Consider the following 22,040-nt stretch of genomic DNA (forward strand, 5'->3'; position numbering starts at 1 on the left):
TTTGGTTCCTCCATGAAAGTAACACCTGTTGTTGATATGCATATTTTTAGTTATTATTTATTTCATCCAAATATTAAATTCTGTCAGCAACACTTCACTGCTTAGTATGTTTCTGTAATCTTTATGTTAACCACTTTTAGCTGTAAAAGCCATGAAACAATGCATTTCTTGGTATTAAAGTCTTATATACTAATTGTATGTTCATCTGTTATTACTGTTGTACATGAATGTTTATCAGTATAAAATCAAGTTTCAACAATTGCTGCTGTAATATAACATCATACAGCTAAAGGTTGATTGTTGAAGGTGATTGACTAGTTTATGAATGTGGTATAAAGTGAACATAATAATGCATGCAAGAAAATCCCCCTTTTTCATCACTCTTTTTCAGTTTTCCTTTCCAACCATTCTCTCAACAACAATAATGTCCTGTTCACAGAAGCCTGTGTCATTGGCCCTCTGAAGCAGGTATTATTCTGTGTATGTGTGTGTAGGACTTCATGAGTGTCACACTGCCGTGGTGCGACACTCCCATAGGTAAAACACACTCTTCTGTCAAGACCCCCCGGCCAACGTTCCAGCACATCACTGTGGAGATAACTTGGTTCTTGTTGTCCCGTCCTCCAGTGATGAAGAGTTTGTTGTTACAGGCAGCGATGGCGCAGCTTGCCCTCTCTCCCAGACGGGTCACAAGGGACCAAGAGTCTGACAGAGGCGAGTAGCAGTACATGGCATGCATGGCACCACCTGGGAGCAGAGAATTAAACTTATTTATGAAAAACAGTTTTTAGATATCTTATCAAAATAACCCAACATCAGTTTGATTGATATTATACTAGAGTACACAACATGATCTAGGAAAACAAATAAAAACTGAGATTAATACTAGCGACCATTTTTTAAGGCCATCTTATTTTGGAATGAAACTCAGATACACACATGTATACACATACTCCAAATTTCAAATCAACCAATTTACAGTGATGGAGGAAGTATTTAGATTGTTTACGTAAGTAAAGATAGTGAAAAAATAGTCCTGCATTGAAAATGTAATTTCAGTAAAAGTTCATAAGTCTTATTAGCATTACATACATTTTTAAATGTATTTAAAATACCAAAATACAAAAGTACTTTAATAAAAAAATGTCCCGTGTGAATTAATATTATTGGATTGTTATTAATGATGGATTCATGTGTAAGTAGCACTGTTTTTAGTTGGTCGAGATTAAGCTAATTTTAAATATTTTATATACTGCATCGTATTTTATAAACTCGTGTTTTGTATGTAAAATCTTAATCTGTAAAGTAAGTAAAGGTATCAAGTAAATGTAGTGGAGTAAAAAGTACAATATTTGTAGTGGAGTAGAAGTGTAAAGAAGCATGAAATGACAATACTCATACAAATACCTCAAATTTGTCCTTGAGTACAGTACTTGAGTGAATGTACTTAGTTACCATCCACCACTGCCAGCTTACCGACTATATAGATGCAGTTCTTGAATGTGACTGCATTAGTGCATTTGGTTTCGATGGGAATGGGCGCCCGCAGTTCCCAGCAGTCTGTCCCAGGTTCCCAGCACTGGACCTGATCAGTTGACAGCTTTCCATTCGGCCCGCCACCAATCACATAGATCCATCTGTCAAAGCTTGCAGCAGCAAAGGAGCTCACACCTACTGCAAGAGGTGTCACCTGCCAAAAGGGCATCCAAGTAAGTATATGTAATGAAGTACAGCCACACAGGCATAGAAGTAAATATGTGAGGTATATTGTTTAAAGCAGCACACTTTATGGAGCATCAGATGTACAGTATTTAACACCTAATGTACACAATAATAGTAAAGTAATTAACAAGGTTATTATGGTGTTTCAAAGTGTTCAATATTAAATAAATAAACAGATAATTATGAAATAAATAAGTACATGAATAAATTGTGGAAAATGTAGAAATGAAACAATAATTTGCTTAATTATTTAAGAAATGATTCAAACTCAACTCATTATTATACACGTTATTTCATAATTTTTATTTTCATAATTTTTATTTTAAAGGACTTCATTTTATTTCAAATTACCCTTTTTAAAAAGTCTGCTTTTATTTCACAATGGCATTTTCCCAATAACACTTGTATGTCATGCCACTTTTTATTTCATAATGTCACTGTTCATGACAGTTGTGTTGTCAGCAGTCACTGCCCTCTCACCTTTCAGCCAATCACATAACTAATTCACATAATAATTCCCTGCCTCTTAAGCTTGCAAGCTCAACAACTGCTACCAACATTAGCCTGTTTTCACCTGTTAGCGAGAGTAACAACAATGCCAATGTTGAAAAGTGGCATTATAAAATCAAACTTGAAATGAAATGTGTTATTGGGGAACATTTAAATATCTCCAAAAAAAAAATATGATGTCCAATACATTTTTATGAAAATGAATGATGAAATAACATGGCATAATAATGAGTTGAGTTTTAATCATTTGTTTTAATAATTGTTGGTTCATTTATACATTTTATATGATGTCTTTTTTATTAATTTAATACTGAACATTTTGGGGTTCCATAGGTTATGGGCCAATCCAGTGTCTGAGCAGGACATCACTCCCAGTTTTGAGAAAGACTGAAATTTTGGGTGGAGGCTGAATTATATCTTTTAACCTGCACTTGACGGCAGCAGAGCCAACCTGTAAACACAACATGGACATCACCTCATGAAGTTGATATTGTGATATGAACTGATTGTTAGCAAACAGCTGCCTATTTACACATCTAGTAGACATGGCCCAACATTAGGATTCATATGGAATTGTGTTTCTGGCCGCCTGATAAATGTAAGTCTAATATTCATTCTGCTTTTAGCTCTGTTTTGGTCTTCACCAACTTCGGATGGAGGTCTGTGGCTCTTTAGCTGCTAAATGCTCCACTATGTTCACCAGCTAGTCGCTAACTATCTGCCTTTTGGTGCTGGACAGGAAGCTTAGAGTCGGTTTTTAGAGCTTTTTAGCTGAAAATAGCTGCTTGCTGTGACTGGAAACAATGCTGACGAGAACAGTGAGTTTATCTCAACGAGCGACACCCATCACACACATGTAGTTATTGTTCTAGCTGCTTCAAGGAACATTTTTATTATATTATATAGATTTTATAGAATTCTTGTGTGTTTACCTGCGTCCAGCGATTGTGAAAGGGATCATAGACCTCTACACTTGTGAGTCTCTGAACTCCATCAAATCCACCCAGTGCATACACCTTCCCCCCCTGAACTGCCATCTTGTGTCTCCAGCGTCCAGTTGTAAGAGTCTCGATCTGGATCCACTTGTCCAGGGCGCCATTATATTTCCAAACATCATGTGGTGTCTCTTTACCTCCTGCAACAACAGGAGCATTAGAGAAAACTGCCATACAACCTGCTGTACAGACTATCTTTTATCCCAAAACATAAATGTGTCACTGAGTCTTTAGTAATGACTGTATCTGTGCTTTACATTACCACTCACTTATCATTCTGATTCAAGATGTAAAATCCCATGAACCAGTCTGAACTTTTAAAGTGTAAGTGTTGCTAAACAGTTAGAGTAACCGTGGCTAACGTTTTAGTTCCTGAGTTGGGAAACACCTAAAACCACAACAACTTTTGCCTCAGATGATGTCACGTCTTCCTTTTGTTCAGTTGTACACTATGGATTCAAGGATTAAAACAACATTACATTTAAATAAGAGAAGCCTAGAAACATTTACAACAACCTGTGTACATGATGAAGATGCAAGAAAAATGAATATTCGATGAGAGGACATATAGAAATCATAACTTGGCAGATACATAATCAGTAGACGGTGAACAATTTCACTTTCATCTGCACTGTGGAGGGTCACCTACACATATTACAGTAACTGAGCCTTTTTATAAAAAAACATTAATACTTGACTTGTCTCACCAGATATGTACACTTCATTGCGGAAGGTGATGCAGGCAAACTCCACCCATTTTCTGTTTTGGGATTCGTCCTCCATCTCTGTGAGTGGCAGCCTGGCAACCTCCAGCCTGCTGCGTCTAAGGGGGTCCAAACAGGTGACAGTGGAAATGAAGCGTTCATCTTTAGTGCAGCCTCCAATAATCAGGAACACCTCTGATAGAAAGTGCTGCACACGGGGTTTGGTTCGTTCTGAGACCACCTATAAACATGTTATACATGTACAACACACATTAAACAATAAAACAAGAAATACAGTAGTAGTTTCATTTTCAGTTTCAGTAGTTTTTTACTAAAAATACTACAAATATGGAACATTTTAAAGGATAGTGGATAGATTTTGTGATGTTTCCAAATTAGCGTGCCAGTATTTGTAAAATAACTCTTCTAATGTCAGACATGACAACACAGTTTTGGTCTTCCCTGTATACTGACCTCCCTGCCGGAGAGGTGATAGGTGCGGGCCTCTTGCAAAAAAGGAAAAGCCTCACTGCAGTTGCGAATCAGTTCATCCGACTCCACTTTTTCTACAAAGTATGCAGGCTCCAACAATGGCAGTCGCACATGTGAAAGCAACCTATGCAGTAAAGGATGGCGTTCATCCTGCCGGGCTCTCACCCAACGCATGAGTGCCTCAAAAACACACTCCTCACACTTCACATCAAGGTCGTCCCTCTGTAGGACCATCTCCAGTGATTCCGCTGGCAGCTCCAGGAAATCCTGCTGTTGGACTACCTTTGAGAACTGAGAGGTGATATAGTCCTGAGCCCTGGTCTTCAAGGCCGGCAGGGCATGGTTTTCAGCAAGATTCAGGATCCCAATACAACTCTCTAGGTGCAGAGACTTGCTCATAAAGCCAGCACATGCATCCACCACACGCATGAACTACAAGAGACAAGGCCAGCATAGGCATTACTGTCACTTTTTAGCTGGAAATTGAGTAAGCAAGCTAATTAAGTAAGCACGCTAATGTGCACATACAGGGTTACTTTTATTATATTTATAATATTGTCACTGATAAACAGATAAAGCTACATGAGATTTCTAAGACTGATGAGCTGTAGTAGAATTTCAAAAGTATGCAAAACTAAAATTGACAAAACAACATGAAACGTGTCTTAGAAACCCAAAAGGTGCTGTGGGCCATAAAAAGAGAATTCTTGCCCTAATGCTTAACAATAACCAACTTTACATTTTTTGTATGTTCCTCATTGTTTTACACTTTTATTCTGTGTTCTACTTTTAATTTTTTTATTGTAATTTAATTATTTTTATTTACCGATAAGCACTTTGAACTCTGTTCAGAAAAGTGCTATACAAATAAAGTTATTATTATTACATTGCAAGTCCTCAGACTGTAGGTACCCTAAATCTTAATCTGATTGTAATTCTAACCTCAATCCTAAACTAAGTCCTAACCCTAGAACAGCCTGTTGAAGAAGTGAGTACCAACCAGAATGCTGTAACCTTTTTATTTTAAAAATCTAAAACTCAAATTGTTCGTCACAAAAATACAAGTATACGAACGCAAGCCCCTGCCTCCCCCCTTATGTGACACAGCTGTGCAGTTAATTTAAGCCTGTATGGAAAACTGATCCTGAGTGTAAACAACGGGGCAACTTTCACTTCCCTCTTAGAGCAACTCGTCTCCTACCCAGTAAGTAAGATGTTTGTTCCACCAAATGAGGGATAACTGTCCAAAGTAAGAATATCAGAACAATCTGAAGACTTTAAATGTAGTCCTACACTACAGCAAGGTTATAGCGCTGATAAAAATCATCATTTAGATAGAACCAGTCTTTCTGAATGTAAATAAATCAATGATGTTCTACATTTTTTATGCTTTTTGCTGTTAATTCTGTACCATATGGTGTCTGCCTTGCCTTTGATTTGCCATGTGTGCCACCTGACAGCTAATAATTCATTTACACTGAATTAAAATGCCATGAATATCAACTATATTGTATAAACAGTAAACAGTTGCTGTTGGGTTAGAACTTCATGACTAATTCTGGTAGTTTGTGTTTTTACTTCCACTGAAGAATCACATGATTTTTCATGTGGTCACACTTACATACTGCAGAATGAGAAAATGTTAAAAACCCCTTTACACCCAACTGAATCAAGTCAAAAATGTATCAAGCTAGAAATATAATCTTTTTCTTTACTGGTTGATTTATGTTTTGAGGATATAAGGATGTTATGCAGTTTTTCGTTTAGGATTAGGTGTTTGAAGTCAGTGCCCTTACGTAAAAGATATGTTAAAATTCAATCTTCTTTAACTTTTTTTGTAAGTAATTGACATTTTACCTGAAATTGACTGGCAGCCTCTAGTATTCTCTGGACATTTGAGTGTGTAAGGAGGGCTCGGCTGGTGTAGGTATACTCTAGGAGACAGCACATCGTCCCGCTGTCCACCCCCTTTATTTCCACACGCTCCTCATGACTCTCCTTCAGACCACTGCAAAACATTGCCCTGCACAGAAAAAAATTCTCTTAATTCATTCAGTAAAACCAGCAGTGCCATCACAATGGAGTTGGCCACTACTAGATTTATTTTACCTGAAGTACTGACTAGCAGCAGCGAGTATGAGTCTATGGCAAAGGAAGTCATGTCCCTGAACACACAGCACCACATCGGTCAGCTCTCTATTTACTCGTAGGGTCTCCATTCCTCTTTGCAGCTCCACAGGTAGACCTCCATCTTCCCAATGTAACTCACTTGAGCCTGTCAGGTTCTCTCTCTCCTCGTCTGGGCTGGAGTCATCTCCAAGAGGCAGCAAGGGACAGTCTGTAGTCCTCTCCAGTGAGTCACTCATCTTTCACACCAGTAGCTCTTCATAAACTCACTCTTCTCAGAAGAACAGTATGTAGCTGCTGTGGGTGCACCTGCACTAGTAAAAAGACCCTTGTGGTTTATGGTTGCAACAGTTCTGTCGCTTGAGATGTGGATTTGTTTTTTCCTGTCTTCTTCATACTTCCTATTCCTGTTCTGAGAGAAACATACGTATGTAGCAATGCTTGTTACTAGACACTTCCTCTTCTTGTGCTGAGTAAATTTCCCCTAAGTTACTCAATATTCCTCTTGTCTTCTTTTCTTAATTTTAAGCGTTTGCCCTCATGACCACAAATGAGGTGTCCCTGAGCCCTTAATCCCCTAATGCAGTGGTTCACAGCCTTTTTGGCTTATTTAGTCAAATTTACAGCAACCTTTTTAAGTTTCTACTGTAATGTATTATCATGTATATTGTATTTATTGTTCATACTTATACCTATATAGCTATGCTTATACTATAACAAATTGTGGCTGCCAGAGTTGTGCTACTGGACTTCTTCTGCACAAATATTTGCACAATTTTCTTATGAAGTCCAAGGTATTGTAATGTATATTTTGTATACAGATTTTCAATGCCATATCTTTAATTTCCTTAATTTCCCATTTTATTTGTATTTATTTCATTCAAATTGCTCTTTATCTGTTTTTCTTACCTCTTAGCCTGTCTCTGTAACTTGTGAATTTCCCCTCTGGGATCAATAAAGTCTTATCTGATCTTATCTTATCTTTTTCTCTCTCAAACATCCCTGGAAAAATAAAACAACAAAAAGAGAGAAAAAAGAAAAGAAAGAGATGAGTCTACTATTAGACCCACCTCTGTCCTACACCACTTCTTATGAACAGATACATCAAATTCCCCAGCATTTATTTACTCACTCAAAGCAATAGCTCAGGCTAGATGCTGACATGTGAGTATAAAGGATATAGCTGCAGCAGACATGTGTGCTTGTATCTTCTCCACTAAGTGGCACTAGTGCCTCACTGGTCTACAACACCATTAAAACAAAATCTAAATGAGTCCAAACTTGTTTCTTTTTTCAATGTTTGCCGAAATAGCACGAACTTGGACCCAATTCAACCGCATGCCCTTTATCTCCCGCACTTGTTACTGTATGATCAGATTATGGCAGTAGCTATTTGTTATTTATGTAAATTAATGATCGAATAGAACTGAACAAAGCTATTTTATGGGTCTTTGTCTGTTTATTTTTCCCAAAACTTCACCACAAACCACCTGCACATGTAGCCTACAGGTTGTTTTTTTTAACATACAGTTTAAGGATCAATGACAATGATAATAGATTTCCAAGTACAGCATGCTGCAGTTGTATGTGTAGCCTATTGTGCAGGAAATATTTCATACTTCCTCTTGTATAACCACCTACAGGAAGCATTAACTACTTCAATGTCTCTGTTAAGGTACAGGCAGATTTAAACAGCTGAGACTAGAGGCTTGGTCACAACTGCTATGGTGCGAACACTGTGTTACTTCTGAAACAGGTTCAGAATGATGTGTTCCCTGCAATCCTTTTGGGGGGCCAATTTGCTCATCTGTCTGGGACTATTTCTTCACTGTGGTAAGTAGTACATTGAATTCCTGCTGTTGAATTGGATTCTGGTAAGAAATCATGCTGAGTGAAAATATGGTAGCTACGTATTTTGTAAAATATAATATATGCCCTTGTTGAAAAAAGAACAGGAAAGAAAAAGTAGTGTTAAAGTAAGGAGGTAATAAGTGGAGCCATGTAACTTGGTGCTGCTGAGTGCATTTTAAGTGGAACGTAATTATTTGTGCATCGGTCATTATGTCTATCTTGAATATGCCACTAATAAATACCAAGAAATAATAATAACCACTAATACATGTGTATATCAAGCTAAATTTATCTGATGAATCTAAAATACTCATTGTAGTTTTGGTACCTTCTTTTTGTAATTTAATCAAATTTAGCAAAGACTTTTGATTCATAACTGATCATTCACTTATGTGAAATAATTTCATGAAGCAGCAGTAATCACTTCCTTTCTTTCAATTTCCTGTAACAGGTTTATATTTCTTGCAATTTCTTGCAATGTGCAAAGTAACTTGAAGGCTACATAGTTTTGCTTTACATATCCATGCAATACTGAAACAAAGTTTGGACTCTAGAGTGACAGTTGCAGTATTCAGCTGACATCAACATCTGTGTTTTGTCTGTTCTTCACTCAGGAGAAGCCAGAGTGAACACTGAAGCACAGGCTGGGCCTCTGTATCGCGTGGTGGGCTCTTCGCTCTACATATTCTGCAATGTGAGTGGCTTCGCCAGTGCCAGTACTAGAAAAGAATTTGAATTTCGTATTACGAAGTCTGCAAATCTAGCATTTGAGATCAACATCATCAGCACCAAAGACCAAAACTTTGGCTTTGCCATGTATAGTAGCCGTGTGAGGAGCGGCGAAATTACCTTGAAACATGTGTCTCCAAACTCAGTCATCTTTGAGATACAAAGCCTAGAGAAACGTGATGAAGGGGAATATGACTGTTCTGTAATCAACCCAGAACAACTTTATGATGGAACCTACAATGCTAAGACAACAGTGAAAGGTAATCAGTCACCATTCTATTTTTTAAGACATACTTTTCAAAGTAACTGCATCGCTGTAATGTAAGATGCCAAAAATGTATTACTTTCATGTCTTTGTGTCTGTTTCTGATGTTGTTCCACAGTGATTGACAACTCCCTAAGTGTTTCATCACCTGCCTCCGCCTCACTGAGCTATAATGAGGGTGATGCTCTCGCTTTAACATGCCAAGCCTCCAGCAACACGGTCCAGCATACCCATCTGTCTCTTGCCTGGTATCTCCATAAAGACGGCGAGGACAACGCTCAGCCTATTATTTCTCTGGACAGAGATTTCACTCTGATGCCAGGCCAGGGGTTTGAAGGGCGTTACCAAGCTGGACTCATAAGGTTAGATAAAATAGGCGAGGCCACGTACAGGCTTAAGATAGCTCAGCTAGAGCTGTCAGACCAAGGCAGGATCTACTGCCAGGCTCAGGAGTGGAGCCAAGATCCCGACCGCTCCTGGTATGCTATTGCACAGAAGAATGCAGAGGAAATTATCCTAAATGTCAAAGCCAGAGGTTAGACGCAGCTATCATTTGACTGATTTTATCTATTAAATAGCACATCTTGATAAGTCAATACATTCATCTTTGCTCTCCTTTTATGCAGTCGCTGTGGCTGCTTGACAGTATGTGTGTGTCTGTGTTGGTCTCACTATGCTTATTTTTTGCCTTGAGTAGAGGTGGTGCCAGACACGTCGTCTCTGGTGGTGAGAATCTCGGCACAGCCGACAACTCTGCAGGAGGGGCAGAAGCTATCAATATCCTGCGACATAAACACAGAGAACCTGGAGGAAAGGTTCTTCTCTGTAGCCTGGCTCAGGGGAAGTGTTGAGATGGCCCGCATTGGCCCTACAGGCATTCTGTCTGCAGGGCCCAAATACAGCGTGCGAGCGGAAGAAGGAGAGCTCAGAGCAGCCCGAATAGGGAAAAGAGATTACAGTCTCATATTGCAGCCTGTCAGAACCGAGGACCAAGGAGAGTATATCTGTAGGGCATGGCCTCAGGACAGAGGCCAGGATGGTGGCTTTACACAGGGAGCAGCCCAGGACTCCAGCCCCCAGCTGGTCAGCATCTCAGCCACAGGTCAGTCAGCAAGTGAGCCCATTTATTCAGGGTTAAATTTTCTTACCTGTATGATGTACCCTGGATTTTAAGTTTTATCTTAATTTTATCTCTTGTAAAGTATCATAAAGTTATTGTGTTTTCTATTAAAATTTTCTAAAACACACTCATGCAATCTGTCTGTTGCCCTGTCTCATCACAGAGAGTGGGCTCTCAGTTGAAATGCAAAACACTCTGAGTGTTAACGAAGGTGACAAGCTGAAGCTCACCTGTAAAGTGCTTGGGGTCCAAGGTCAGCTCTCTGTCACCTGGCAACACAGATCAGCATTCACATCAACGGCCATCTTCACCAATGTCATCAGTCTAAGTCAGGAAGGTGTTATGGAGAAATTGGGGGAGTTTTTGAGTCGCAAAGTAAAGGCAATGCGTCCAGCAACTGACACCTTCACCCTAGAGCTTGATGAGGTCACACCTTCTGATTCAGGTGTCTACCAGTGTACTGTGTCTGAATGGAAAATCAATAGCAAGACAAACAGCCAGTCACAGACTACAACTGTGACAGTGGCTCTAATAGGTAAGATATGAGAGAGAAAGACAATGCTTTGGAAATGTCATTTACTCACATCTCTTTTTTTACTTTTAACACTTAAGATCACATGATTGTGTGTTGTCCAAGTTCTTCTTTCTTCCTTACCACTGCTGACTGTTTTGGGTATGTGTCACAGATTCGTTTGTGAATTTGAAGCTGATAAGTCGCAACAACATAGTGACTGTAGGAGAAAATGTGGAGTTGATGTGCCGGGTCAGAGGGCCACATGTACCAATAACACTGACTTGGAGCCTGCAGCGTTATGCCTCAACCCTAGATAACATCCTGACACTGTACTCTGATGGTGCCATCAGCTGGTCTGGAGACCAGCACCGCTACCAGCTGAAAGTAGAGAACAGACAGAATGAAGTCGTTCACTATCTCCTTATCAACGGTGCAAGCCACAGCGAGGCAGGAAGCTACCAGTGTAGTGTGTCTGTCTTCCTGGAGAATGTACACAAGAAACTGCCTCCATCCAACCAGCTGGCTGTGAATGTGCAGAAGCCAGGTACCAATGACATTTGTAAGGCTACATGCCATCTTTGGAGCAATTTTGGATGAAAGCTGCACTGTGCATTCTATTTCTCTTTGTTTCTCACCGTATATGACTCAACTTTGTCTCCCTCTCCTAGTGAGTAAGCTCGTTCTCAGCTCCACCGCGGCCTTGACAAGCAAAATCAACACTGACATAGAAATAAAATGCTCAGTTATCTCAGAACCCTCTGCGTCCTCTCGCTATGCTGTCACCTGGTTGCTGCAGCAACAGGCAGAAAATAAGACCATTGTAAGCTCGGACCAGGATGCCCTAGTAACATTTGGGCTCCAGCTAGAGCTGAGCCACAGACAGCGAATCAGCATGAAGCGCACTAAGGGCCCTAGTTTTGAGTTGAGTATTCGGCAAGCTCGGATCTCAGACAAAGGATCATATGTATGTGAGGTGGTGGAGTGGCTACAAGATCCTCATGGGGATTGGTATGACCTCTCACCAGTGTCCAAAACTACAATGCTAACAGTCATTGAGCCTGGTAAGTTTGGGTATCTTTTAAATTAGAGTTTCTGTATTTGACTATTTGCAATCTCACAAATTTTAAGTGCCCGGTGCTAAAAGCCTTTGTGAATTACGATTTGATCAAAAACTTAAGAGTATTAAAATTAGGACTGTTTTGTAAATATTTTGCCGTGAATATATAGAAATACATTTTTCATGGGCTTTCAACAAAAATAATTTGACAAAAGACTAAGTTCTCGATTGACTACGTTTTCTTTTCTCTATCCTCTCTCTTTCTCCAGCCAGTGACCTTCATTTAGATAAGAAAGAGCAGCCGCTGTTTGTCAGGGAGGGAGACGAGGTGGAGCTCAAGTGTAACATGATCTCAGGTGCACCCAGTCCTTTTTTCTACAAGGTCACTTGGCTCTACACTGGACATAATTCTTCTGTCACGAATGCCCTGGTGGAGCTTGATCACACGGGCCTGCTGAGTTACCCAGAGAACCAGAGGCTCAGAAGGCTGCAGGGGCGCCTTCATCTCTCCAGACCCACTCAGAGCACCTTCTACCTATCAATTCAGAAGGCCCATGAGGAGGATAGTGGGACCTACCAGTGCCAGGTGGAGCAATACCAGCTGGATCATGAAGGCCACTGGCAGCAAAAGGCTTCAGACAGTGCTGGCCCCATTACGCTGACTGTAAATGTTGCAGGTATGACCACATCTTTCTTTCAGAGCACTCTGTAGGCAGCTTTATAGATGTGGCTGTGTGTTTGTATGGGTGTTTAAATGAACAGTTTTGGGAAACTTGCCTTTTCACTTTTTTACCAAGAGTTAAACAAGAAGATTGATATTACTCTCATGTCTGTACGGTACTTGTGAAGCTACCGTGAGCAACCAGTTGACTATGGCTTAGTCAACATAGTCGCACATAGATCGGAAACGGGGGGAAACAGCTAGCCTGGCACTGTCCAAAGGTATTAATGATGGCTGCCCAGTGCCAGGGCTCACTCACTGACAAAATGTTTCACTGTTCCCTTTAAACTTGCAATAGGTAGTACATTCATATTACCAATATCATATGATGGTGTGTATATATGTCTGCATGCATTTTTATGGCTTGTGCTTCACTACCACAAGCTGTTCTCATCAAAATAACCACTTCTCTAATGGTCTAATGTCTCTAATTTTATACATTTTGTTATCTCTACTTTGTTATTCACGTCTGCCCTACTTGTTCTGCTCTTTTAGTATTGCAGATGTCTGTTGTTTGTTTTCTGTTTCTGCCCTTGGCAAAGCCTCTTGTGTACCTAGTAATTTAATTTTAAGTCCCTTTGATTGGTTTGACTTACCTGTGTGCTTTTTCACAGAAAAAAACCTGTCCATTGTAAAGAAAGAAGTGGAGTTGAATGTGAGCAGATCCCAGGATTTCACTATCCCCTGTCATATCACCAAACAATCCAGCAATGAATCTGAGTTCCAAGTCATGTGGTTTTGGCAGAAAGAGACAGAAACTAAACAAAGCCCCATATTCGCAGCTTACCGAAACTCCACCCTACAAGACAGATTTGGGAAGGGTGATCACCTAAGATTTGGCCACCCTTTGCCCAACCAATTCAGCCTTACAGTTTTGAAACCAGGTCCTGAAAATAGTGGCGTGTATTTCTGTGAGGTAGAAGAGTGGATCCCATCTCTGTCTCATGGGTGGAGGAAGGTTGCAGTGGAAAAGTCAGGATATTTTACTGTTAATGTCTATGCTGAAGGTACGCACGTGTTAATGTGATTAGCACTTTCTCCCAGCAAATATCAGTGGTTGAACACTATGTTAAACATATGTGTATGTGGGCACACGTAATGTATTCTTTGTCTTCTTCTTTGCAGGAGATGTTAAAGGCGTCTGTGAGTCAGAATGCAAGTTAGGTACCTGGATAGGGATTCTCGTAGCTATTGTCATCTGCACACTATTGGTCATATTGCTACTGGTGGTGAAGATATGCCGGAGCAAGGGAAAGAAGACAGGCCCATGTCTGTGGGCAGAGCAACACCCTATGAACACCAAATCCAGTGCAGAGGAATGAAACTCATATACCGGAGAGGAGAGGAGAGGAAAAATGCACTCAGAATTTTTTTGTGATATGTAAAAGTGATAATGTTTTATAATTTAAAATGTTGCACTATGCATATTTTTTATTAATTTTTATTCAAAGTTCAATAATTTGTGTTTAAATTAATCTGTTGATAATCTTCCATTAAAAAAAAAAGTTTAAATGTTTTACTCTCTATGCAGCTGGGAATAATTTTGCCTTTATGAATTAATGAAATGAATTTTGTTGTGGCTTTACACCTACAAAGCAACATTCTTTTTTATATAGCAACATACCAGGCAGCTTGATACTGTCTTTGATGGGTAGTCAAAGCATTGCATGTCTAAGGGAGCAGCTAAGCACGAAATGTTGTCATTTTTGAAACTTCTCTCTATAAAAATGATTGATCAGCCAGGAAATGGTCTGTGGTTGGGTAGAGCAGAAGATGACTCTGTGGTCTGCAAATCTGCTGAGATGTGAGAGTGACGAGCATTTGCGCAGACTCAGAGAGACACAGCATTCTTAAAGAGGTTACATTCATGCATTGGAAGTAGAAATCAGCCAATGCAACCATCCCTTTTGCTGTAATTACTTACTTGACTTGCTAAAGGTTGTCCACTGTTTTTGATGATGACCACATGTCATTTACAGTGAAACATTTTTCATATTTTTGGCACTAATCCAGCACATTGGATTTAAAATTAAACAATTACTACAAGATTAAATGTCCGACTTTCAAGGGTGTTTCAGGGTTCTGACATTCATAATGGTTGAACAACGTAGGAATCGTCACCTCTTATACATGGTCCCATGATGTAAGACAATGCAGCAGATCAAAGATCCTAAATACACAGCCAGAGCATTTTGGGCTAGAGGAATGGTCTTGATAGGCCAAGTCAATACCCTAAAATCATCTGAGCATGTCTTTCAGCAAGTTGAAGGTAAAACCCACCTAAACAAGCAAGAAGTTGCGATGCCTGCAGTACAGACCTTGTAGAGCATCACCAAATGACAGTTGATTTCTATGAGTAGTAGACTTCAGTCAGTCATTGGTTGTAAATGATTTGCAACCAATTTTACAAATTTTAAATTGTCCTATCTAATTTTGGTCCCCTAAAATTGGGGGACTATGCATGTGCTATAATTCCTACATGGTTTGTCTGATGTAGGTGTAAGCACCTTCAAAGTAAAGATTAAAGTCAGCACTTAAACCTGAAAGTCTAATGTGCCAAAACAACAAAATTGTCTTACTGTCCAAATACTAACAGGCTGCACTTGTATATGTTTGCACATTAATGCATGTCAGATTCTGAATCTGCAATAATGCAGTTGCTGCATTTTAACAGATGTTCCTACTCAACATAACTGGATGCTGGAGAGTAATCAAATGAAAACTTAAGAAGAAGAAAGTAGTGCCTCTCTCTTTCTCCCTTTCTCCCTACATCAGCCCTATCAATGTTTAACACCCCATCTGTGTAAGAGACAAGAATAGAATCCATTCCTTGCTTCCACTTTTGAGGAAACAGGCCAAGACATGATATTACTCCTATACAGAGGAAGGCTCTTGTCCAATGAGTGTATACCAGTTATGTACAACTTAAAAACTAACAGTGGTATTCTGAAAGATGTGAGAGACTAAAAGTTCAATGAGGACCGTTAAGGCAGGCTGTTGTCCTCTCAGCCCCAGAGAGATGTTGTAGCACTGTCTTTGGTCTTGAATTATACCAGCCCTTCACAGTCTGATGGACTGGCTCCCTCTTACAGCCTCCCTCTTAACTTTGCTGTAATTCCACTCCCTTGTGTTTCCATGGCAATGCCTGTCAGAGCAAACAAAGAAACATTGAATTTGGGAGGCAAATCAATGTTTGTGTCTACGCAGCAAAGACTAGATGTAACGGGGACAAACTAGAATGTACAACAGCTGCCATGTTAGAACTCCCTTGTCATGCTATTTGCCTTAATAAAGTCTGAACATTAACATATTAAATATTAATTTCATCAGTTGTTGTTTTGACACTGGATGCAGTGCATGAAGCGCAAAGTGAAATTTATAATCCTTCTCTTTCCAAATATCCAAAACTCATAGGTGTTAGAAGACATTTTGGTTCCCAGTTTCCCAGCATGTAGCTGGATGCTTTGAGCCGGTTATCTCTATTGCTATGATCTTGTTCCAGATCTGATTTGGCATCAGCTTGATGCTCTGTCCTTCATGTGCCTTGAATGGACTAGATTTATGAAAACCATGTGGCTCATTGTTTCCATGACATCTTGAACTACAGGTACATGAACGTTGTAAGTGCACACACAGACAGGTATACCACATGGACTGTAATAGCAGCAATATAGATATCTGGAGTTAAAGAAACAGCTACTAGTTAATAAAACTGAAAGAAGGTTACTCATCTGAAAGTAAAAGCAACCTCAATCTGCATACTGACTTGTGAATCATAGGTGTAATTAACAACAATGGTGGGTGTGTTCCATGTAGGTATCCAGTGCCAAAACCTTATTGTGCATGCTGTCTGTCTGGTTTATTGACACACCTAAATGGCCCTGTGCCCCATCCTTGTTTTTAGTTTTAGTTTTATGGATTGGTGATCCTCCTATTTTTCTTCTAGTGCCACCATAAAGTTAACATTTTAGTTTTTTAGTAAAATGTCAACTATTGGATGAATTGCCATAAAATATGGTACAGGCATTCATGGTGCACAGAGGATGAATGCTAATGACTTTGATGAACCCCTGACTTGTTCTCTAGTGCTACCAGCAGGTAAACTTTTTCACTTATCGAGTGAAATATCTCAACATTTACTAGATAAATTGGCATAACATTACGTACAGACATCCATGGTTCCCAGGACGTGAATCCACCAACTTTAGGGATCCCCTGACTTTTCTTCTAGTGCCACCATGAGGTTGATAGCCTTGGTTCAGAGTGACTTTATATCTAGTGCCATCATCAAGTCAAACTTTTCATTTGACCAATACTTTGGTTTATGACCAAATACCTGCAAGAAAAGACATTCCCATCAGTGATGAATAACAAATGTTAGCATGCTAACACACTAAACTAAGATGTTGAGCATAGTAAACATCATATCTGCTAAATATCTGCTGTCATTGTGAGCATGTTAGCGGCTGACTTTAGATTATTTTGTTATGAGATGTCAAAATGTCTCCTGCGAGAAAGGTCTATTGTGGTCTACTATGCATCCTGCCTTTCTTACTGTTGATTGCAACTCCCCGTGCCTCTGTATGTGTGTGCATTTAACAGTGCCTTGTCAAAAATGTTTCACACACACAAACACAAACACAGTAAGCAGCACAAGTGATCAAAGTTAGCCCTCAAACCTCCTGAACAAAAGGATAATGTGTCCTGGCAGAGGTAGGGGCGACACAAGGGGAGAGAGACACTCAAACCACCATCTGCACAAATTACGTAACGCCTCTCCTGAAATCTGAAAGTCTTCTCTGAAGCACTTTTTGCCTCCTCTCACCTCAGCTCACTGAATCTCTCTGCTTATACTCTAAACTCCTCTCTACTCCCTCATGGCCCTGTCTTGCCTTTGATATTCCCTTTTCTCACAAGGAGAGGACACAGGCCTGACAGAACAGCCTTCTGTTCCTCACCCGGTCTATGAGCTACATGGTTTTACTCTGTCTCTCTCTGTCTCTCCACATCAGTCTTATCATCTGTCAGCACTAGAGGGGGCTATTGTTAGCCAAAAGGACAGAGACATATAGTAGTCAACAGGTTAAAATAGAAAGGGGTGAGTCAGAGTGCTCAAAGCTTGTCATCACAACACCCAATCTGAGAATCTAAGAAACTGAAACTGCAGATTTCTTTCTCTGCCTTCACTTGTTGAGCTCTCTTGGTGCCCAGGGCTTAGCAAGCAAGCGCTTGTCGTGTGAGAATAGAGGAAAAACTGCCTACAAAGTTGGACAGAGACAAACAGGTGGAGAGGCTGGAAGTCAGCATGTGAAGGTGACACCTACACATTGTCACCTAGAATAGCGGCACTTGAGAAGAGTCAAAGCAAACTGAGCATGATTGACAGCCACGGTCTATTCACGCAAAGAGATAATTACCTCATTTATCCAACCCCACCCCAACACACAAATATATAGATACGCAAACTGTATGAAACTCTCTAAACCATAAAGAGCTGTCTTCCTTTTCTTGTTGAGGCCTGATTGTTATCCCCAGAGACAGCGCCGGCTGGTAGAAGGAGCTGGAGAGTCCAAAATAAAAACAGCTTAAATGGTGCAATATGAAGTAATAGCCTGTTCTGCTCCCTGTCAAGGGAGCTCTCAAGAAACTCAGAGCTCCCATTTCTTTCTTTCCATTTCTGTACTCTCACATGCTGGAACTGCATGAACACCCCAAAGCTGCTTTATCTGTGTGCCTCTTGTTATGATAATGTAGCTTACCAATATGCATGCATGTGTCTTTCATGTTTGTCTGCTTGTTGTATGTGCATATGCTGCTACCTTTAATCATGTTTGCCATATTCTGTGTCTCCCCTGATAGAAAGTAGACAGAAAATGGAGAGGGTGATGACAAGTTCAGATTTCATTATAACAGCCAAATGAAGCATGTACTTCATGTGTCAAAATGAAATGAAATCAATCTTGCTTTTTTGTTGGCTTGTTTTTTTTTAAATAATATTGCGCCGGTAGGCACGTGAATAAAACAATAAATCTTAACTGACTCTTGATCGAGCATATTTCTCCTTTGTCATTCCTTGTCTCCTATTCTCCATAGACCACTCCATTTAACAGGACAGCAAAGACATTTCCATCCTACTGACAAACAAGAAATAGATTTTTCATTTTGGGATTAAATTCAACATACTTGTTAAGTTGATAAAATGAAACAAACACTCCATTAATGCTTCTTTATAGGACTGCAGGTGCTTCTACTATGAGACTGCTGTTTTCCTGTGGTGTGAGCCTTGCAGCTACTCATGGTTGTTATTATGACTGTCATCATTCCGAAATTCTCTTTAATAAATCATTGTTAATTTATTTTAAAGAAATATCAGTGACAGCAACATGTACCCAATGTGAATAACTGATGACATAGACAACTAATGCAGTGTGAGTTGCCATGCATCTATTTGGCTTGCAGATGACGTGCTGGTGAGGGCAATCTGAATCAAGCATAACCAAGGAGGCAGAAGTAGCATGAAGTCTGAGACGTCAGCTAGAGCAGGACTTTTTAATTTAGCACAACTGTGATTTCTGACTGAAGCTGTTGACTTTCCTGGGTGAGAAAACAACAGTTAAGCTGGTTTTAACACTGTCTGTGTACAGTTTGACATTATCTGATTCTGATCTGAACAGAGCTGCTGTAGAGAAGAGACCTCTTAGCTGCGGGATGAAAACCGAGGGAAATGTCAGCTGTTTCCAAAAAATGTTTTCATTGGTATCTTAGAGCAGGGCAACAAATATAGCTCTGCAGCTATCAGGGAACTCTATCAGCAGAGGCCACACAAGCTGCTAATCAGCCAACATGTCAGCCCCTGGCACTGAAAGCTTTCCTCACACCCAGTGCCCACAAGGGTCTTGCATCCAAAATGTTTTCCTATAGGGTAGAGAGGGGAGAAATGTCATGGTCAGTTTGACGTTAACCACACCACACTACACCTTATTGTTACACATTTTCAGAGGAATGAGCCCAAGAAAGAGATTGCTGCCACAGTTTTGTGTAGTGTCTGTCTTTGCATCTTCCTCAATACTTAATTTGCAGTCTGTCTGCCTGATGTTGCTTTCATGTAATTATCTTCCATGCCACTTATTATATCTCTGTTTTACCTTATATATTTCACATTTATCTTTATTTTGCCTTCTTTTAGCATCCAGAACTCTTTTTCTTTAACCATGTATGTTTATTTTCTTCCATTATGTACACCTACACCCCTGTGAAACTCACATTTAAGAGATGTACGTATGTTCTTTTTCCAATACTTTAGCCTTCAAATTGTCATGGTAACACCATAAGCACAATGAGAGCAACCTGAAATTAATAAAAACTTTCAGTTGCCTTTGCTGCTTTAAGCCACTCTATTCCAGCCTTTGTGGATCACTGTATTGTAAGAGAGAGGTACAGAAGTACAGCTCAAACCAGACAGAACCATCAAACAAACAGAGACAATCTGATTATATTTGCTGTTTTCTTTAGTTTAGTTCTGCACATTTGAGAATGCCACCAGGACACCACTAGTCCTACTGGAGTGAGATAATTGTGTTTTCAGAGGCATAAATATATTTGTTCTCTGCACCAGCATGTCTGACGTCTGACGATTCTTCTCCACTCTCTGAACAATATATTCACGCCATAATGCCAGTTTTGATGGCTGCTTCGCCTGTGACTAAGATAGCTATGCAAGTGAGCTGATGTCTTCATTAGCAGTAGTTTAGACGCTGTCACCGCCCCTCCTCTTCCTCAGTCACCAGCAAAGATGCTCTGCTGCGCCCATCAGCTCCCATCAGCTTTTCTCTGCATGTGAGGTGCTCCCCCAACTGCTGTCGCACTAGCTCATGTTGCTAATTAGCTGACAAACACTGTACAGTTCGACCAAGGGCCTGGCACATTTACAGCGCTCATGTTTGTATACATCTGCAACTACACACAAACAAATATGCACTTTCTTATGAAGCATAAGGAAGCATTTCATATGGACATTAAAGCCACACGCATTCACATAAATGCAAACATTTTCAGTCAGTGAGTCATACTGTACTGAGCGAATATTAAGTCATTACATTTCTTTTACATTTCATAATCTACACTTCTAACTAGAAATACTGTAAAAAAAACCCTTTCCTTATATTTTCACAGTATATTGATGCTTAATGTGGAATCATTTCAACTAAAACAGAGGATCTGTTACCATTACCATCCCCCCCTTTCAGATCACCCTGTGGCTACCATGGTAACCAACTCCTTGAGAGTATTAACAGTAAAAGTAAAATATATATATATATAATAATTGTAAATTAACCAGTTATTATATCTAATTTATGATCCTTATTATGGCATTTTCTCTGACACTTATATCTGTTCCATCATGTGCCACTGGTCAGATCAGGTAAGTATATGGAGAAATATGAAGCTCTCTCTCTCTCTCTTACTCGCTCACTCATGCAGCTTGTCTCTTTCTGAGCAGCTGGTTGATGTGACGCTGAGGCAGGCAGGCCTGTCACACATCATCAGGGTCTTACACTGTGACACAGTAGGCCTTGAGGGCACAGAAATGGTCTGGTCCACGTCTACATGTAGGTAACTTTTTTTCTAGTCCAGAGCACAGGCAGACTCAAAGTCATAATGGAGGTAATGAGAGGTCCCATGATACTTTTATGCAACGTTTTCTTTTATTCATCATCTGCCAGTCTCTGCCTAATTACATACAGTACAGATGCAGCCATCACAGAAGCTGCTCTTTTTATTTCAGTAATGGTTTGCAACCTTGAGTTAAGAAATTACCCGGCATGCACAATATGCCTCTTAAGTGCTGTTCAGCAGCATTTGAATCACATGCTACAGATGTAGTACTGAGACTATATACTGTAATACTTTATTGTGAATTTTATTATAAATCAGTTTTTTCTCTCTTTATCTTGCTCTCTAGTCAAAGGAAAAATCCACACTGATTCAAATAAGGCAGAAAATTACTGGTGCAATGAAAGGTTGAATCACTTTGCACCTCTAGCCACACTGCAATCAGAGATGTAAAAGTATGTGACTTTCTTTTTGCAGATGATTCAAAACATCCCTGATTGGGGTGTGGCCAAGAGTGCAGCATGCTCGACTGTTTCACCCATAGAGAGCATTTCACCAGCAGTTTTCTACCCTGTGTAATTCAGTGCTGATTTACCTTTTAAGTTTTAGAGTACCTCATC

The 22,040-nt window shown here is 39.9% G+C and overlaps 2 protein-coding genes across 4 annotated transcripts; one reads left to right on the top strand and one right to left on the bottom strand.

Annotated features, from left to right (window-relative positions):
• Nucleotides 1-41: 41 nt before the first annotated feature.
• On the bottom strand, nt 42-6,959 carry klhl6 (kelch-like family member 6). Its single transcript, XM_044217515.1, has 7 exons — nt 6,533-6,959; nt 6,281-6,446; nt 4,406-4,855; nt 3,935-4,172; nt 3,165-3,367; nt 1,477-1,690; nt 42-747 (listed from the first exon to the last, which is right to left on the bottom strand). Exons 1-7 carry the CDS (start codon nt 6,787-6,789, stop codon nt 449-451), a joined length of 1,827 nt encoding a protein of 608 aa, XP_044073450.1. The 5' UTR covers nt 6,790-6,959; the 3' UTR covers nt 42-448.
• LOC122885824 (immunoglobulin superfamily member 3-like) lies at nt 6,655-16,117 on the top strand. Of its 3 annotated transcripts, XM_044217507.1 has the most exons (11): nt 6,655-6,776; nt 8,226-8,383; nt 9,016-9,390; nt 9,514-9,930; nt 10,093-10,497; nt 10,679-11,050; nt 11,202-11,573; nt 11,698-12,090; nt 12,356-12,763; nt 13,422-13,814; nt 13,933-16,117. In XM_044217507.1, exons 2-11 carry the CDS (start codon nt 8,314-8,316, stop codon nt 14,127-14,129), a joined length of 3,402 nt encoding a protein of 1,133 aa, XP_044073442.1. In that variant the 5' UTR covers nt 6,655-6,776; nt 8,226-8,313; the 3' UTR covers nt 14,130-16,117. The 3 variants fall into 3 exon arrangements, with proteins under 3 accessions (XP_044073442.1, XP_044073444.1, XP_044073443.1); XM_044217509.1 differs by lacking the exon at nt 6,655-6,776 and having other exon boundaries at nt 13,422-13,462; XM_044217508.1 differs by lacking the exons at nt 6,655-6,776; nt 13,422-13,814.
• The last annotated feature ends 5,923 nt before the right edge of the window (nt 16,118-22,040 follow it).

Source organism: Siniperca chuatsi, linkage group LG12, assembly GCF_020085105.1.
Source record: "Siniperca chuatsi isolate FFG_IHB_CAS linkage group LG12, ASM2008510v1, whole genome shotgun sequence".
NCBI lineage: Eukaryota > Metazoa > Chordata > Actinopteri > Centrarchiformes > Sinipercidae > Siniperca > Siniperca chuatsi.

Bases quoted from the DNA above. Each gene is read 5' to 3' on its own strand.
- klhl6 (XM_044217515.1), bottom strand. From the start codon at position 6,789: ATGAGTGACTCACTGGAGAGGACTACAGACTGTCCCTTGCTGCCTCTT. The intron at 4,173-4,405 runs GTCAGTATACAG...ACATGTTTATAG, and splicing joins ATCACCTCTCCGGCAGGGAG to GTGGTCTCAGAACGAACCAA. The intron at 1,691-3,164 runs GTAAACACACAA...CCCTTTTGGCAG, and splicing joins TTCACAATCGCTGGACGCAG to GTGACACCTCTTGCAGTAGG.
- LOC122885824 (XM_044217507.1), top strand. From the start codon at position 8,314: ATGATGTGTTCCCTGCAATCCTTTTGGGGGGCCAATTTGCTCATCTGT. The intron at 9,391-9,513 runs GTAATCAGTCAC...GTTGTTCCACAG, and splicing joins TGCTAAGACAACAGTGAAAG to TGATTGACAACTCCCTAAGT. The intron at 12,764-13,421 runs GTATGACCACAT...GCTTTTTCACAG, and splicing joins GCTGACTGTAAATGTTGCAG to AAAAAAACCTGTCCATTGTA.